This window comes from Diabrotica undecimpunctata, chromosome 7 (genome assembly GCF_040954645.1).
Source record: "Diabrotica undecimpunctata isolate CICGRU chromosome 7, icDiaUnde3, whole genome shotgun sequence".
Taxonomy (NCBI): domain Eukaryota; kingdom Metazoa; phylum Arthropoda; class Insecta; order Coleoptera; family Chrysomelidae; genus Diabrotica; species Diabrotica undecimpunctata.
In genome coordinates, this window is record NC_092809.1 from 114,108,269 (window position 1) to 114,127,991 (window position 19,723).

General features: G+C 33.0%; 1 protein-coding gene across 3 annotated transcripts in view; it reads right to left on the reverse strand.

The window, feature by feature from the left end:
* Positions 1-19,723, reverse strand: part of kn (EBF transcription factor knot) — a 379,602-nt gene that overhangs the window by 27,863 nt on the left and 332,016 nt on the right. For 2 of the 3 annotated variants that reach the window (XM_072538021.1, XM_072538019.1), the window contains exon 10: positions 5,929-6,095. In XM_072538021.1, the coding sequence (XP_072394122.1) occupies positions 5,929-6,095 (167 nt within the window). Of the gene's footprint in view, positions 1-5,928; positions 6,120-19,723 lie in introns of all 3 variants that reach the window. The other variant, XM_072538018.1, reaches the window with a different exon arrangement.

Sequence of the window (19,723 nt, forward strand, 5' to 3'; positions counted from 1 at the left end):
CAATTGTTGTAGGTCCAGGTACCCATAACAAAATTATTTTCTTCTTTTTCGCCAATTATTTATGGATTGTTTGTAGTTCCAAGCTGTAGACTTCAGAAGTTTCAGTGCAAATTGGCTATCTAAGGTAACAAATATTTTGGATAAATTGAGGGGTTTGCCAGGTACTATTGAGCTCACAATTATACTAAGATATACAATTCTCTATAAAAAAATTATGTATGAGTATTTTTACAGCTAGTCTTTGTTATAACACTAGTAACTCCTACTTCTGTGCATTTCTTAGCTTTTGGCTTATCAGTGTAAGATGTGAGGACACATAATTATTGTGATATGTGTGATTTAGTTTTGTATTAAGTCACACCGGTTTATGATGATTTTTAGTGTGTACTCGAACTTTTTTGCACATATGCCCGTGGAGATCTCTACTGATTGCGTTTATTCAAAACATATGCCCTTTACATGTCCAGTCATGTTTTAGATGCTGAGCCTAAAAGCGATCCGTCTTACATGTGTATATAAATGACGGAAGGTCTAACATTATCTCTAAGTCTTGGGGAACTATCTTATTGCACCCGTGGTTTCTACACAATGGATACCTTGTACTTTTTAAAACTCTGTTATGGCCTTTTGTTAAATTGTTTTGTCCTACTAATCCAGCGTAGCGCAAGTACAAGTGTTATATATGACCTAAGACCATTTTAGGTTTTAGACCTTATTTATTGTTGTTGACGTAGGTTTTGCCACAAATAATAACGTTACATCAAAAGAGTCCTTGTTGCTTAAATGATAATTTATACGAGGCGTGCATTCCATGTAAGTCTCCTATCAAGGTCACTCTGATATATTTAAGCACTTCTGGGAGTTGGGTGTTGTATGGATGCTATGGATAAACATACATTTTTATGTTATAAATGAAAAATACACTTTTATGTTTTAAATATATGTGAAATTAAAGGTTGTAATAAAGTATTTCATATTTATCTCAATATTAACAAAAACATAATTTAAATATACAATTTTTATCGTTCACAAAATAATTAATTTTCTTTTTCAACATTAGTAAACATATTAAATATTGTTTTGCTATTGGTAAATTTTAATCAAAGAAAGAGTATTAGTTTTTATTTTATATAAAATATAGTTTATGCTATTTATATACTCTAAGAGAACACCCTCAGTATATATTATTTAAATACTTTAGATTTAAATAGCTTTATACTTCTATTTGCCTATAAAAACTATCAAACAGAATACGCCCAATATTAAGGGTAAGAAAATAAAGCCATTATACGTCCCTATGAAATATTCCGAGTACGACGCCGTCATCCATCCGACCCTTCGAAAACCTCTTATATTTGGGACTCTCATTCTTTTTTATCTACTAGACATACATGGGTGTAACAAAGGAGATACAGAAAATATTACTAGGGATAAAAAATTGTTCTAAAGAGAAAAGTTAAAAAACTAGTTAAAATATTGTAACAGTATATTATACAGAGTGGACATAAAATCTGGAAACACCTAATTATCTCTTAAGAGCGTAGGCGCAAAATTTCGGGCCAATGCTTTTTAAATGCAATCATTTTTTTCGAATCCTGAGAAAACTAACAAATATTTTTGAAAAATTTAAACGCACAATGAAAGATTACATTATTACCGAGGTCCGAAAGTCCCTTAGAATAAACAAAAAGTTTTTTTGAATGAGATATTTGAAATTAAAAATCACACTAAATTTTCTCTTTTTTTTTTTCACCCCTGTAACTTATTAAAATAAACTTTATAGAAGTTTTCAGGGACTTTTGGCCCTCAGTAATAATGTATTCTTTCATTCTACGTTTAATTTTTTCAAAAATACTTATTAGTTTTCTCAGGATTCGAAAAAAATGAATGCATTTAATAAGCATTGGCCCGAAATTTTGCGGCTACGCTCTTAAAAGGATGGTCAAATTGTAAAAAAAAACAGGATACGCCTATTCTGCAATATGGAGATTTTAAATTTTATGCATGCAGTGTTGTCATATTTACCATTTTTCTAATATCATATCATAAGTCACTTTGTTTTTTTTTTTTTAATACAACACCCTGTATATTTTACTTTATTGAAATATACACTTTAATGCCCGTTCTACTGTATATGGTACATTAGATTTAATGTATTCACGAACATCTTAAAAAGATCAAACAAAAGCATAGAAATGCCTAATCGTCTCAATAATTTTTTTAATCAAACTATATACGATTAAATTTGAACATCGCTAAAAGTTTACTACATTGCTAAATTAATGTCTAATTAATCAAGTGTTCAAAATGTCCTTCGTTGTTAATTTAACAGTATCCAAAATGATGATAGATTGCGTCTATTACATTTAGTTTTATAAATTATACTGTTCGAGTCTCCATGAAAATATTTGTTAGGATTTAAACCAGTTAAACGAGGAGGCCATTTAATACTGCCGAATTTGGAAATATCTGATCCAAACAATGCCGAACATTTACACCAAAATGAGCTCGAGTTTTGTCTTGCTGAAATCATATCTCATTAAACTGTCACAAAACTTATTTTTAGATTCAGGTACAATATCATTTTTAAGTAGCATTTCATATTTAGCGTTTGGTAGATTTCCTTCTATAAAACATTGCCCAATTAACTGAGTATCCACTATACCCACTGTATTATACATTTAGCTTTTATGGTTTTTCAGTGTGGTTTTTATGTATCGATTGAGGATTTAACTCATTTTAATACCTTAAATTTTGGCGATTTTACATTCCCACACTGTGTAAATATTGCTCCGTTGAATAAACCTATCTTGTTAACGAAGTTTTCATCAGTTACAGTTTTATTTATCACTTCCTAACTACACTGTAATCTACGGTCGTAGTCATCTTATTATTCATAGTATTTGTACAGCTCTGCATAAAGATGTATGCGGATGTTCAACTAAACTGTTATTTACAGTTTTTAATTTACCTGTTTGAATGATACCTTTTACTCGTCCAGTTTTCTCAAAGCGCTTTTTAATTATTTTTACCGTCGGTAAAGTATCGTTAAATAATTTGGCTACTTCACTATAAGATTTTTATCTATCGCCGTAGTCTCTCATCATTAAAACAGTAGGTCGCTCTTTTTCATTAAAAGTCATCCCTATTGTAGAGCTTTTAAAAACACATAATATAACTGTCAGCTTTCGTTATTATTACAATTTATTTTATAAACTTGTCAATAGACGTCAAGATTTTGTAAGTTTTATGAATTAATGTCAAAATTACAGCATTCTATATTTACTGAATTACTTCAAATTATTTGGCACTGAGAAGTTTTAATAATTCAAGAGCTTCGTGACTACATAAAATACCAAATGTTACATATTGTTGAACTCGTATTGAAGTGGAGATTTAAATAATAATACAAAATATAGAGTGCTGTTATTAAAAAATCAAAGTAACTAATGATATTATCAGAAAATGGTACATCTGACCACATAAGGTAAAAAAACAGAGGCTGGGTGGAGTTGGGTCTTCTGATATTCCAGTGACTGAGGATCGTTAGGGTTCAGTAATGAACCGTAACCTCCATAAATCATATACCATAAAAAAATTGTTTTTTATGTATTAGGTTGTTTGATTTTTAAACCAATATTCAAGAAATATATAACTTTAATAGGATATTGTTGTTAAGATAGATTACTGATAGATATGGCATATGTGAGAGGGAGGCAGTAATGAGTAAATGGCAATGCAGATAAACGGAAAATAAGCGAAAAGCCGACTGGTTTGAGTTGGTTGAGTAATCATCTGATTAAGGTATTCTTCTTCTTCTTTTTATATAGACATGACTCTGTCTGTTTTTCAATGTACCTTCAGTAAGTTGTGGTTTCATCGTTTTCGTGGTCTTCCTACTGATAGTTTTCCTATTGGGAAACCGTCTCTCGCCGTCTTTATTACTCTACTTGTTGACATTCGGCTTATATAATCGTTAAAGTCTACTCCTTTATTTCTTACCCAGTCCTTGATGTTCTTCATCTTGCATCTACGTCGTATATCTATACTTCTAGCTCTATCCCATGGTGTCTTACCATCAATTTTTCTAAGTATTTTCATTTCTACTGTTTCTAACATTCTTTTTGTCTTGCCTGTGTCAGCTCGTATTTCTGCTGCGTATATCATTATTGGTCTGATAACTGTTTTGTAAATTCTGTCTTTCTTTTCTTTCCCAATATTTTTATTTCTCCATATTGTTTCATTCGGGCAGACTGCGGCTCTACTTCCTCTATTCACTTGATCTCCCTCTTCATTTTCGAGCATTCCGTAGCTAGATAATGTTATGCCTAGATATTTAAACTCCATCACTTGTTCTATTATCTGATCTTTCACCTCCAATTTACATCTTGGTAAATTTGCTGTTGTAACCATGCATATTGTCTTTTTTAAGAAAATTAATGTTAAATCTTCTGGCGGTTATATTACATTGGTGCAGCATACGTTGTAAATCGTCTTTACTTTGAGAGAGTAGTATTACGTCATCGGCGTAGTTTAAGTTGTTTTTCTTCCATTTAGTATTCTTTTTTAGTTCTTTCCTTTTTTATTAATTCATCCATAATCAGGTTAAACACTCGAGGACTCAGGGAATCTCCCTGTCTTATCCCATTGCTAGCTTCAATAGGGTTAGTTAGTTTTTCTTCTATTATTACTTTTATTGTGTTGTTTTGGTAGATATTTATGATCGTTTTGTTTATTCCTAGAGGGATCTCTCTTGTGTACATAAATAGATAACGTCCTTTAATTTTATCCGGTCAAATGCCTTCTTTAGGTCCACGAAACATAGATATTCTGGTTTGTTGTACTATTGTTTAGGTATTCACATAACATAATTGTTTTGGCTCGTAATTGAAATGAATGAGAGTAACATGTGTACATTGTACACAGTGTATGAAGATAATAATGCTCCGTTTGTGTGCAATGGCTGGAGAGGAAAAAAAAGACAGTGTAAGAGGAGCTTAAGTAAGAGGAATATAATAAGGTTGCAGCTTGAAGTGACGCGACGTCGTAAAAAAAATTGAAACCTCGTGAATGGCGTGGTTAGTACGATCATGAAAGATACAGAAAAATTTTAAAGAAACAAAACAAATCAGCTAGACTGTTTAAGTTTATAATAGAGTAGAGTATAGTAGATGCCATGTGGTAGTGGAGGGGGTATGATAAAGTTTTCACATATTACTTTTCCACCATGTCCTCCAAAATTGGTTAACATTTTTACTGGTAGAAATTTCACACTACCTGTAGGTACGGTCCTGATGGTGTCTCTTGAATATCTTTGTTTACCTGCGGCAAAAGTTGTAATGGTAGAAGAGCTGCTCAGAGACTACTGACCTAAAGAACAAGGACGAGTGGAAATATCTTTTGTCAGGAAAGTTTCTGGACACCCTGTATATTTTAGATATAATTAAAATATTTTTTTGTACTTATATCAAACTTGTTCTAGAACATATCTAAAGCTTCTTGACCTAGATACATAGTTACCGTACGAGAAAAAATATGACAAAGAGGCAATAATATCAGGATTAAATTTCTATTTTTCTAGACTAAATTATGATGTAAATTAGGCAAACGACAATACAAAAGCAGAAACAATAATAAACTACCAAATCGCAAATGTCAATATAAGGAAAAGGCAGAAAAATAAGGTAAAACAGACATTAAAAGGTAAAATAAAGCTCAAATATGTAGAAAATGGTATAAAATATGACATCTAACCAAAAGACAACTAAAAGCCAGACAAAAATAATTATAGCTAAGTAAGTACAAGTAATAAAGAAAGGTATAGGTAAAGGTAATAAGAAAGGTACAAATATAGTATGTATGCGAAATTTGTAACAATTTTTATTAACTTATGTATTGCTACACCCCTGAAACAATATAAGATCTTACCTCACTCCAAACGAGCATAGTGCCAAAAACGACTTGTAGTCCATCAAAGAAGTTATCTCCTACTATAATAACTGTCGATCCTCCCGCCGTCCATCCTTCGCTGGGACTGATGGCCTTTATGCAGGGGGTAGCCACTGGAAGGGGTGGGTACAGTCCTGGAAATTGGCCTGTGCACATCATATTGATGTAACCTTATTATTTGAGAAAAACAATGCTTGTATTGATTAGAAATTAGATAGCTTAACGTTTCTTGTTTAATACTATATTCTTAAAGTTGTGAATTCTTTGTTGATGTTTGAAAAATTGGAAATCAAAGTAGTAAAATTATTTTGAAATCCGTTCTTACGGAATTTCAACTTTTGATAATATTTCTTCAATAGTTTTTTAAAACAATCTTTAAAGTTGAAATCGCAAAAATCTTAAGTAAATCATTTAATAAAACTTTTCGGCAACGTACAAAGAGCATTTCACGGATTAAGATTAATATATCGCTGCCTAGAAAAAATATCGTCATTTTTCAATATTTAGCTATATTCTATCTTCAAACCTGACAGCACATTGAAGAAACTAAGCAATCCTATGTGTCAAAGATAATATCAGAATCGATTTTAAAAACTTATACCGAATATAAGAATATCCGTAACCGAAAAAAACGAAATTTAAAATTTTACTTGTTGATACTATATTTTAAAACATAGCCAAAGCAATGATATTTTATTTGATATCGATTTAAAACTAGTTTATAATTAATTGTTTTTAAAATGCAATCAATAACTGGAATATTTTTAAAAATACATCTCAGATGTATATGAATATAACTGTTTTAGGTACTAAACTTTAATTTGTGAAAAATAGTAAGAACAAGAAACGTCAAACCAAATATATCTTTATAAGCACTACAAAAACATTAATCTGAACTAAAACAAGAAATATTTTCATTTAAACTTTATAATAAACATTTTAAAATAAGGTAAATGAAATAAAGAATAAATTTTGCATATTTTATGTGAAATTTGTACTGATTACATAATAGATATAATAATTATTTAGATATATCAGATTCAGATAAAATTATTTTTATTAGAAGAACTTTTTTACCAAGTAACACTTAAGATACCAAGTGATTCTCAAGAGGGGCGGAAACCACAAATTCTGACAAAATAAAAAATAAAATACAAATGAACGCAGATAGAATAGGTACACTTATAAAGAGCACTGTATTATCAATACTAAATTATGAACAAGTTTAATATATGAGGAGTCAGGGGGAAAACAATCTGTTTCAAATTAAAACAAATTGTTTTAACTCAACCGTATAAATCGGTACAATTTTTTAGTGATACGTTGACATATTTATAGAGGAAAAATCAAGAGAAGAAAAAAAAATATTTTATTTGCGAAACATCATACAAAAAATTGAGTGTGCCGACATGGACCATGAACGTTCTTCCACAGTACCTTTAAGCTTCTGTGTCACAAAATGGTTCTTTCTCTAAATTTCCTTCCTGTTCAGTACCTCGTAAATCAGTGTAGAACTTTCTAGAGTTCCCAAATCTTGTAACTTAGCAGCTGTGACCGTAAGTGCCCAGCTAGGCCCAACTTCCTTGAGCCTAGTTTCCAGAGCAAAGTTTATCGAACAGTAGAGTATCTAAGTTTACTGGGTGTAATATTAGAAATAGACGCTCTTAGTTCTTTTTCTATATTTAGCTGCGATCTCTATTTGGTCTTCAAAGTAGCCACCGCGGAAAATCCTGTTTCGCAAAAGTACTACTACTAAGGATTTCCACAGTTTTCACTGTCTTCCTTCACTCAACTGTTTTCTCCAATTTTCCCTGTCATTCCAGTCTCCATCTCGCAGGGTTCTTTTCTCCATAGCCTCGTCGATTTTATCTCTGAATGACCTTCGGGGTCTTCCTCTCTTTCTTCTTCCAATCGGGCTCCATTCTGTCATTTTGTTTATCCAGCGTCCTCTGTCCGCTCTTCTGACGTGGCCGTACCAGGATAGTCTCTTCTCCTCTATATAGTCGATTATGTCTGATTGCACTCCTATTCTCCGCTTAATCTCTGCGTTTTCAATTCTGTCTCTTTTTGTAAGTCTACAGCTTCTCCTCAGGAACTCCATTTCTACTGCTCTTATTCTACCTCTATTTCTCTTGTTTATTGTCCAGTTTTCGGACCCATATATCAGGATACTTCTTGTCAGAGTATTATATATTCTCTTTTTTGTCTTTATCGTAATGTTCTTATCCCACAACACTGAGTTTAGTTGTCTTATACAGTTTCTTGTTTGTCTCAGTCTGTTGTTTATATCTTCTTCTGTTGTTCCCTGGTTCGATATTATGGTTCCTAAATACTTGAATTTATCTGTTCCATTTATTTGTCTTCTCTCGTCTATCTCTAGGTTTCTCATATCCTTGTTTTCTGTTGTTAGGCATTCGGTTTTCTCTAAGTTTATTTCCATTCCGTTGTTTTTATATTCTTCTTCTAGTTTTCTAAGCATAAAGCTGAGATCTTCTTCATCTTGTGCGATGACTACTTGATCGTCGGCAAAACTTAAGGTGTATAGGTATTCGTCTCTTACTGGTATGCCCATTCCTTCGCACTTTCTCCTCCATGGTTTGAGTGTCTTTTCCAAGAATATTTTAAACAGAGTAGGGGACGTAGCACAGCCTTGTAGAAGTCCTTTTGTCGTCTTAAATATATTGTAGGCTTTATTTCCACATTTAATAGCTACTTTGTTTTCTTTGTATAGTGCTTTAGCAGCTTTTATTAGTGTTTGTCGGATTCCGAGATCATTCATTGCTTCCCATAATTTGACTCTAGGTATTGAGTCATATGCTTTCTTTAGGTCAACAAAGGCCAGATGGACCGGTCTACTTTTTGCCATTTTCTTCTCTATCAGTTGTTCTAATGTGTACGTATGATCTAGGCATGATTTTCCTACTGTGAACCCTGCTTGGTCTTCTCCAATTTTTTATATTATTTCAGTTTCTAGTTTTTCTTGAATAATTTTCCCGTAAAGTCTACCTACCGACGATATTATACTAATTCCTCTATAGTTTTCACATTTTTTCCTGTTTCCTTTCTTATGTATGGATGTGATGTATGCTTGTGTCCATTCCGCAGGTATTTCTTCTCCATTTAGTCCTCTTTCGAACATTCTATGTAGCATGCGGAATATCTTTTCCGTTCCGTTTTTAATTAGTTCGTTTGGTATTCCTCCGGGTGCTTTGGCTTTTTTGTTCTTCAATGTCTTGATTGCTCTCTTAAATTCTGCCAGGCTTATTTCTATCTGGTCGTATGCCCCATTTCCTGCATGTTCTATATTTTCTTCCTGAAATTGGGGACGGTTTTCTGTAAGTAGTTCTACGTAGTATTCTTGCCACCCGTTTTCACTAATTTTGCCGATTTGGGTTTTCTCTGTCTTATTTCGTTGAAGTGCTTTTAATATTCGCCATGATTCTGAATTTCTCGTTCCTCCGATATGTCGTTCTATCTCTGTGCATGCTTGTTCCCATCGTTCGTTCTTTTCATTTGTTACTCTTTTCTTTACCTCTCTGTTTTTCGCTCTATATAGGTCTAAGTCTTCCTGTTTTTTGGTGTTTAGGTATTTTATGTGTAGTTTTTTCTTTTCTTTTATGCATTTCAATGTGTCTTCCCTTAATTTGATATTCTGGTCGTCCTTTGGTCGTCTTCTCCAAGAGCTTCTAAGGCCGCTGAAATCAGGCAGGTTTTTATGTGTTCATGCATTTCATCTAACGTGTCATATCTGAATTTTTCTAGTTTTTGGTCTAGTCTTCTTTTGTATAAATCTTTTATTGATTCTTCCTGCAATAGATGTAATTTGAGCCTCTTTTCGTTTATTGTCGTTCCCGTTGTAACAATCGATGTATGTTTTTGTTTTGTCCAGATATAGGGGAATTCCATCCATGCCACCACAAGTTTGTGATCTGTTCCACACTCTGCCCCTCTTTTCACTCTGATGTCTTTCACTTTGATGGAGCTTTTGTGGTTCATGATAATGTAGTCAATAATGGATCTTAGTTTTCTTGTCTCTTGAGTCCATGTGTACTTATGTATATTTTTGTGTTTGTAGAATCCGTTCATAATTTTCAAATCATTTACTTCACATAGTTCTACCAATCTTTCTCCGTTGTCGTTAATTGTGTCTTCTCCAAATGGACCAACTGTTCTGTCATTGTCTTTTCTTCCGACTCTTCCATTTAAATCCCCCACTATTAATATTTCTTGTTTAGGTTTTCTCTTATCCATTTGTTCTTGAAGTTGTTCGATAAATCGTTCTTTCTCATTGGCTGGACTGTCTTCCGTTGGACCGTATGTTGCTAGTATTATAATTTCTCTGCCATACATCTTGATTTTCAGTTTGGCAATTCTCTCGTTTATGGGTTCCCAATCGTCTATAGATTTTTCCCATTTCTTTTTTAGTAGAATTCCAACTCCAGCTTTTGCGCGGTCTTTCTTTTCTACTTTTCGCAAAAGTAAGATGTTGAAAACGGTAATAGTATACGGAACTCTCTGATTTGTAGTGCGGAAAACTCATCATTTACCCCTGCCTAAAATTCAATGTGAGATTTATTATGATAAAAAACAACTTTCACGTATTGTTCTTTAACCTTCTAAGTTTAAATATATTTATCGATATTTGCAAGCATTGCTAGTTTTTTTTTGCTTTAAATTTCTGCTCCACAATTCCAATTTTCCACCAAAAGCATTAACTTTATCACTCGTATCCAATATAATGTATATTGCCTCCTTGAAGCAAAAACTTCATAATAATTAGTTTCTCGAATATGCCAACCAAGTAGTTCAATTTCATCAAAACTAAAACATCATTCTTATTTCAAAAACACGTAAAAATTTATCAGGTGATAACCATCTTTCCTCACAATAAAATATTAATGCTAAATGTACTGCACTCGTGTCTTTATAAAGTGCAGAAAAGATTCTAGTTTTCGAAGGTATGATATTTACGTAATTAACTACTGTTACAACCATTCAGGCCTGGGCCCTGATTCTAATTGAGATTTCGACTTAAACCATGTCGAAATTAATATGGCGACGTCGAAATTGCGAGCCTTGTGGATTTCAGCTAAACTAACCAAACGACGTCACTAATTTTCGATTTATCGAAATTAATTTCAACTTCAAGAAAGTGGTTGAAATTTCATTTCGAGTCGAAATTAATCTGACATGACTGGGTGGACTGGGAGAAGTGAACTTATGTTCAGTTTAGGCGGTGTTGTGTTTTGATCCTTGCAAGGAAAACTGAGGCAAAAAGTATTAATATGGCTGTGTTTTACGGACAGTTGCTAGTTTTGGAGGAATTAGAGAGGATAGATATCCGACGCTCACAACGGAGGATAAGAAGAATGTTACGGGATACTCAAAATCTTTTTTCACTAACTGATGCTCAATTTAGGCAGCAATTCCGGTTTAATAAACAAGCTGTCAATTATTTGATAAGGGTATTAGAACCATATTTGGAGGAGGGTGTTTATGCCTCTAGGATACCCAAAATGTTTAGGTAAGTATTACTAAGCTGCAGTAAATTTAAAAATATATTAGAATATAACCACTAAGTCAAGTCTTAGTGGTTACATTAACCTTAGTGGTTATAACTTAAGAATCTTCCACATTGCTTTTTTTATTTCCTTACCATCATTGCAAAGGAGTTTTCCCTTAGCAAAATCACCATAGTCCTCCAAAAAAGCCACCATGATTTCCTTTTGCTCCACAGACAATTTAGTGCCACGATCACCGACAGCCTCTGCATCCATTTTCTTTCAATTCAAAATGTAATTGAGAATGGCCACTATAAGATTTAACACCTCAAACAAGAAAAAAAGACGTTTACGTAACGTAAACAAAACAAACATTCAACAAGCGTAGTGCAGCCAATAAACAAGGGGGCCAACCCAAATTTTCAACAGTGTCAAAATAAAGTAAATATTTCCAGTTTTAACTACAATCGAAATGAATGAGAATCGCTAGCGATTGCGACTGTCATGGCGTAGTCGCTTTTACATTTCGACATCAAAATGAAATAGAATCAGGGCCTAGGAGATATCTCTTTAGAAGCTAGAGCTTCTCTGTGGATCGTACAGTGTTTCCATATACACAGTGTAAACTTTTGTTGCACAAGCGCTTGTAGACTTTAAAATTTTCTTAGATATTGCAAGAGCATCATCGGTGCATATTCCGATGCAATTCTTGTACGGACTCTATTGTAGGCAACGTAGGATCCTAAATCATCTGTCTCCTATCATTCAATGTGTTCTAGGCCGATGAACGTGTATATCCAGACCTCTTTTCATCAGCATGTGTGCAAAAAGCAATATCCAGATTCCAAAATAATTCATATATTCATCTATAATGTACTTTCACTAGAATGATCTTTATCCAAAATTTAATGCCGTGTTTAAATAATAATCTGATCACACTATACATCTAAAATAAATAATTATGTCGTGTAAAGAAATATATTGAAAAGAGAGAGTGTATCTTTATACCAACCTTAATTACATTTAATTGAATAAGTAGAATCGTGTTGTATCTCGTGTTTTGCAATTCTAAAGATTTTTAATAATGTTTTACATTCTGTATGTATATTCCGTCTCTAAATTTTTACCAATAAACATTAAAAATCAATTATTTAAAGAATTTTTATTAGGTGAAACAGCGTAAAACAAAGTTTCAAATACGATAAAGTTGAGTGCCATTAGTTACCAGCTCGTCATTCGATAAATCAAGCGTTTCCAGCAAATTTCATCAAGTTGGCGGCGTATAAAATGGCAACGCGAGTCTAATTCACGGCAAACTCGATTCCACAAATTTCCAAGTCGAAATCTAAGGATGAAACAACGTAGAATATTAACGGAGTGAAGTAGGCAAAGGAGGACGTGTTTCAGTTGTTTTCCGGCACAAAGCCCGTCCAGGCCCGTATTAGAATTACAAGTAATAAGTAATGGAAAAATTATTTTCATAGTATATAATTTACTACAATTGTTATTATCGACAAATATTATATTACGTTGTAATCTGATTTCAAGATTTATATTTCATATTTAGTGCTTCATCTCAGTTGATTTTCTTGGGAATATCTATTTTTCTTTGTAATCAAGGAGTATCATATCAATATGCATCTTCCTAAATTTCTTAAAATTAATGTAAAATAATAAACTATAATAATTTAGTATAATCTACAAATGTTAGGTAGGTATCTAATTAGTAGCTATGTTTCAAAACTTGTCTTATCCGGGTAGCCCCGGAGTTTTGGGATCAAATATTTACTTCTACTTGGTTTATAACAAAAGGTGTTGTTGCTTTCTGTACATAATACGAGGACCTCAATGTAATATCTCTTTGTCAACCATTTTCCATCCACTCCTGAATGTAGGTCTCTCCCAATTGCTTCCATCTTTCTCTATCTTGCGCCAGTCTAATCCACTGTTTGCCTACCACTGCTCTTATGTCATCTACCCATCTTTTTTGAGGTCTTTCCATGCTTCTTGTTGTCGTCCTTTGTCTCCATTCTACAATTCTCCATGTCCACCTGTTGTCATTATATCGGGCTACGTGACCTGCCCAGCGCCATTTTATTTTTGTAATTTCTTCCACAATATCCCTAATCTTCGTTCTACCTCTTATCTGGGTGGTTCTAATCTTGTCTCTCAGTGACATTCCAAGCATGATTCGTTCCATTCCTCTTTGCGTTGTTTCTAATTTTATTTTCCATCCAATATAATTTATCCAATGTAATATAGGAGGACCTAAAAAAGCATCTGGGTATATGGATCAGTCTAAAACACCGCTTCTGGTTCATACCCTTTGATCTGGGGTATGATATCTCAACGACAAAATAATAACAATAACACAACAGTAAGAATGACCGTAATACAAACCTATCTAAAAAGAAGAAGAAGAAGAAGAAGACAGGCTGTGAATAAATTCTAAACGAGATATCCAAAACCAATTAAATAAATAGTCTTTAATGAAAGATGTTAACACATATTTTACAATTCTTTTTATTTGAGTGCCTCTCCTATCGGAGATTGGATATCATTAGGGCGATTCTAATTTTATTTACTGCTGTTTTGAATAATTCCTTAGTGGTACAGCCAAACAAGTCTCTTAGATTTCTCATCCAGGACATTCTTCTACGGCCTGGATTTCTGCGTCCTTGAATTTTTTCTTGCATTATCTTTTGTAGGAATGTGTACTTTTGTCCTCTCATCAGGTGGCCTAAGTATTCAAGTTTTCTCTTTTTTATATTCAATATAACTTCTGGATCGTTATTTATTCTTTTTTTTTTTTTTATTTTTTCTTTTATTTTACGACAACGAAATATAAGAAATGCGCTTGACAATTAATTGTTATTGTTGATATATTAATTAAGTACATATGGTAATAATATAAATTTACGTAATTAATATTATACACGTGATTTAAATGTTAAAAATATCTCGCGATCATTCTGGTATAATGATGTTGGTTGCTATACGGAATAGCTGTAATGAGGTCTTTCTATACCATGCTCTCAGGTTAGCAAGCCAGGATATTCTTCTTCGTCCTGTTTTTCCTTCAATTTTACCTTGCAAAATGCATTGGAGTAGGTCATATTTGCCTTCATTTCTCATTATATGTCTCAAGTACTGCAGTTTACGGCCATTAACTATGTTGACCAAATCCGCGGTTGTGTTCATCCTCCGAAGAAACTTCTTCATTGGTGACTTGTCTGGTCTGTCCATGGTATCATCATGATCCTTTTCTATAACCATATCTCAAAAGCCTGAAGTTTTGTTAGAGTTTCTGCCTTCAATGTTCACGTTTCTACTCCGTACAAAAGCACTGAGTACACATAACATTAAAGGAACCTTATTTTTGTTTCTAGGGTGAGGGTGAGTGTTTTGTTTCTTGAAGTCATAGCTCATGAAGTCAGAGCTCATAGTCAAGAATGCACTTTTTGCCTTTCTGATGCGACGTTTAATATGTTGGCTATTGTGCCACGATTCATTGATTATAGTTCCCAAGTACTTGTACTGTGAGACACGTTCAATTTTTATTTGGTTCACATACAGATTTGCTCCAGTTATGTTTTTCTTGCTGATGATCATTAGCTTGGTTTTGCTGGTGTTTATATCCAGTCCATATGTTCTACTTATTTCCGTTATTTTGTTCGTTAAGTTTTGTAGCCCTTCTATGGTATTGGAAAACACTATTGTATCATCTGCATTCCGCAAGTTATTGAGCTTGACTCCATTTATTAAGATTCCTTCATCAATATCTTTTAGAGCCTCTTCAAAAATGTGCTCCGAGTACAGATTAAATATCAGTGTTGAAATTATGCACCCCTGTCTTAAGATTTTGACCTGATCTGTATATTTTATATCTATTCGGAGCACCGCTGATTGATTCCAATACAGGTTAGCTATTATTTTTAGATCTCTTCCGTCAATCCATGTCCTCTTCAGCACTTTCATCATTTGTTCATGCCTGACTCTATCGAAAGCCTTCTTGTAGTCAATCAGGCGTGCAAAAACAGCACAGCTGACATCTCTACATTTCTGAAACAATACCTGCGCGCTAAATAAAGCTTCCCTCGTACCACCAGCGTTCACAAGTCCAAACTGATTAAGCGCAATTTGTTCCTCGCATCTACGGTAAATTCTTTTGTAAATGACTTTTAAAAACAGCTTTAGCATATGGCTCATTAGGCTTATGGTCTTATAGTCTTCACAAACTTTTGATCCTGGTTTTTTGGGCAATGGTACGGACTCTGATTTAAGCCACTCTACTGGTATGGATATGAATATTTATATAATAATAAAGTAAATTATCAGTAAAACGCTCAATTATAAATGAAATTAATAAACATCGTTAATATGCAAACAAAATTCAATTTGCAATAAATAGTCCAGAACGTTTTTGGACTAATAAGTCCATCATCAGTGCAGTTACCAGGTATACATAAGTGAAAACACTAAATATGTGGGTAAAAACCCTTTAAATATCGTTAACTTATCTTGTTAACGTAAATAAGTATATATCTGTTGATAAATTTAAACGATGTTTTAGTTATAAACAGATTTACATTATGGCAACGCAAGACTCCTAGGGGTTGCCAACCCAAGAGAAGGTGTCTCTATGAGTGCTTGATAGCAACACTAGCTCTTGGGTTGGCAAACTCCTGGGAGTCTTGCGTTGCTATGATGTAAATTTGTTTATAACTATATTATATTATATATATTATATAAAAGATATGTTAATATATATATGATAGATTTAACATTAGCTCTTAAAGTACGCCTAACAAAATGTTACGTGTACAGTGTACTATACTATGGAGTGGAATCATGGACGTTAAATCTAGACACAATGAGACGACTTAACGCCTTTGAAATGTGGACCTATAGAAGAATTATGAGGGTTTCCTGGGTGGATAGAGTTACGAACAATGAAGTACTGAGAAGAATAGGTAAAGAGAAAGAAGTTGAACTAACAATTAAGGAAAGAAAGCAACAGTATCTCGGACATGTGATACGGGGCGAGAAGTATGGCATCCTGCGACTCATAATGCACGGAAAGATAAAAGGCAGAAGAAGCATCGGAAGAACCTGAGAGAATGGTTTGGATGACGTTCAAAACAACTTTTCAGAGCTACTGCCTCAAAAATGAAAATAGCTATGATGATTGCCAACCTCCGTAGCGGAGATGGTACCTGAAGAAGAAAAGATATGTAGTAATTTCCAAAACTAACAACATTTAAAGGTTTTTTACCCACATATTTAGTGGCTTTTACTCATCTATACCTGGTAACTGCACTGATAATGGACTTATTAGTCCAAACACGTTATGTGATATAATCAAACAGTGAATATTTAAAATATATAGACCTTTCATAAAGATTTTTTAAATAGAAGTTTTTAATGCAAAAGTTTTTTAACGATTAAAATGTTTAAAATGCAACACAAAACAATGTAAACTGGTGTAGCCACAAACTATTAAAAACTGATTTTATTTGATTTGCAAGTTGTCTGTTCTTCATCGTTTGTAAAGCAGCTAAATGAGTTATTTCACATCTTCTAATACCATTATACAAGTCGTAAGGACTTTGGTAGACTAGCTATATGTCAGCTCTGCGCCAATACATCACAGATTTTTTAATTGATATATCCTTTGCTTTTGTATTAAGGTGACATACAATCCTATAACAGCAACAATAATTTATACAAAAGCTAGCTAATTGAGCTAATCGTTAGCCGTCAGACAGCAGATTGGAGTCATTGAGATATTTAGAATAGAGATAGATTCCGCAATTTGTTGCGGATCTCTGTTTGATCCCCGTAAATTTTTATTTTTGGATTGATTACTAAATTCTCTTCTGAAGCTTCTCTATTTGTCTCATATTTATTTTATCTCTATGACTTGGGACGTATTGCCAGGGAAAACTGCACTCATACTTTGTCAAGGCTATAATTTCACTAAGATGATTGTTTCTTTGAAGCATCGCTTAAGTTATACTTTTTTCTTTGTACCAAGCATCCTATGGATACGATGCTGTTAAACTTCAATATTGAGAAGCACAGTATTTGCAGCACAAATCTTGCTGTATGATGAGTCAGTTAAGGTGATGTCTGGTGATTTGCCGACTAATCGGTATTAGTGTACATGTGTGTATGTTTCATGTTCTATGTCAGATTCTCAGTTGTGTACGTAATTGGGTAACTGCCTTACGTAAAGTAAACACTAATGTTCACAGTCTCAGATAGGCACGGATTCCCGTCCTTGATATTAACCTTAATTTTCTTGCATAAGGTTTTTATATTATTTTCTGTTTGAATCTGTTTAAGGGTTGAAGACTAAATTTTTATTATGTTACTCCTAAATATGTTTGTAATACATCAAATTTGCTAATTCAATACTGCTTGTTAATTTTATATTATATTGTTCAACGAGTTTACTTTCTTTATGCAATCTCCTCTCTTTCTCTATATTTGTGCATATCTTATAATTTCTCAATATCAGTACGTTCATTGAACCAAGTACAGCACTGCATATAAACTTGTTTTTCTCGGAAAAGACAGCCCATAGGCTTGAATAAAAAATAACTGTGAAGAGAATGAAAAATACCAAAATTGCATTTAAAAGTTACGACGAATAAATTGGACAAAAGTTTAAAAAGTACGTTAAAGATAGTAAAAATAAACGATTATTGTAGTAGAAATTTTGTCAACTTGGTTAACTTTTATTTTAGTAGACTTAATGGTGTCCCCTTTTGTAAGAGTAATTTTTAAATTCTATATATTTATTCATCCATAACCAATACTGTGTTTTCTGGGGAAGTTTCAATTATATAACTCTTTATTATTTAATAAACAGTCACCCAGAGTCCAGTACTCCCTCTAAAGGTAAACAAAAGGATTGATCTCTGGTGGAGCTCCTTTTGCGTTATCGAGCCCTAGATGACTTGGTATGCTTAAATATCTCCTAAAAGTTTTTATGCGCATCTGTATGTCGCTTGAGTGGTACAGCTTTCTGTGTTGTTTTATAAAGATTACTTTTCAGATCCAATTTTTATATAGGTATTTTCTAGGAGATTCTCTGGAATAATTCCAATAGTAGTAAGGATAATAGGTATAAAAAGTTTTAACAATAAGCCTCTCACTTCCTCTTCGGGGAAAATTACTATTACAATTATCAGAGTTAAAGGTATTAGTTAATAAAGTAAGAAAAGTTAACCCTCGGGCGGGCGCGCTTTGAAAATCACAAGAGTGGGCGCACGGCAGGACTTAATGCCTCAAGCAGACAAACGTATGGATTAAATTTAAAAGATACATATTTATCCTTTATATAAAGTTCTAAATAATCAGAAAATTGAGATAGGTAAGTCAAATCATTTATTTAAAAAAAGTACAAAAATAAAACATAAAAACATAATAAATTGTATTCCAAAAAAAATAATTCCTCTTACTCCACTTGAGTAAGTACACAATTTTGGCATGTGGTAATCTTAATGTTCCGCCTCTATGCCTTTTGTATACAAAAATGTTAACATATATTAACGTTATCTTTGGCAATGTAGAATAAATAATCGAACTCATGGATTTCCATAGAATCCGGATTTTGAAAATTTTTGTCTCGGGATAGTTCCATCTTAAATTTCTCTTAATCGATAAAATCCACTATATTCTTGACATCTCACAAATTATCAGCTAATTCTCGCTATCGCTCATTTAATAGCCTTTATCATGTAACACCTATAAAGGGTACCAGACCCACAAGAGTTTGTCTAAAATTCTTGTCAACCTCTCTAGGAATCAGTGAGCCAAGGGTAAATACTGTTTTTAAAAACAAACAGAATACTGTTGCACTAAAATAATGAAGAACGGGAGGTTTCTCATAAAAAAGTGAAGATAAAGAAAATATTGAATTTATTGGAAACCTAAAAGGATGCTAAAGTCACTATAACAGATCAGAATAAAAGAGGGTTTATTTATCTGCCAACCTAAACATATTGAAATTATATAGACTATATAACTCACAATGTACACATAATAACCATATTTCATATCTCCAGTTTGACGATATTTGTCAAGATTTTTAGAACAAAATTCAATATCGGATTTTCTTCCCCAGTATCTGACTGCTGTTTTCTGTGTACTAGATTAAAGCACAAAATTAAAATAGCAAAAGATGACAAGGAAAAAAACGACTTGATATTACAGTACAGATTTTATAATAAAAGAGGCAAGGCTTTTTATGAGTTAGCAAGAGA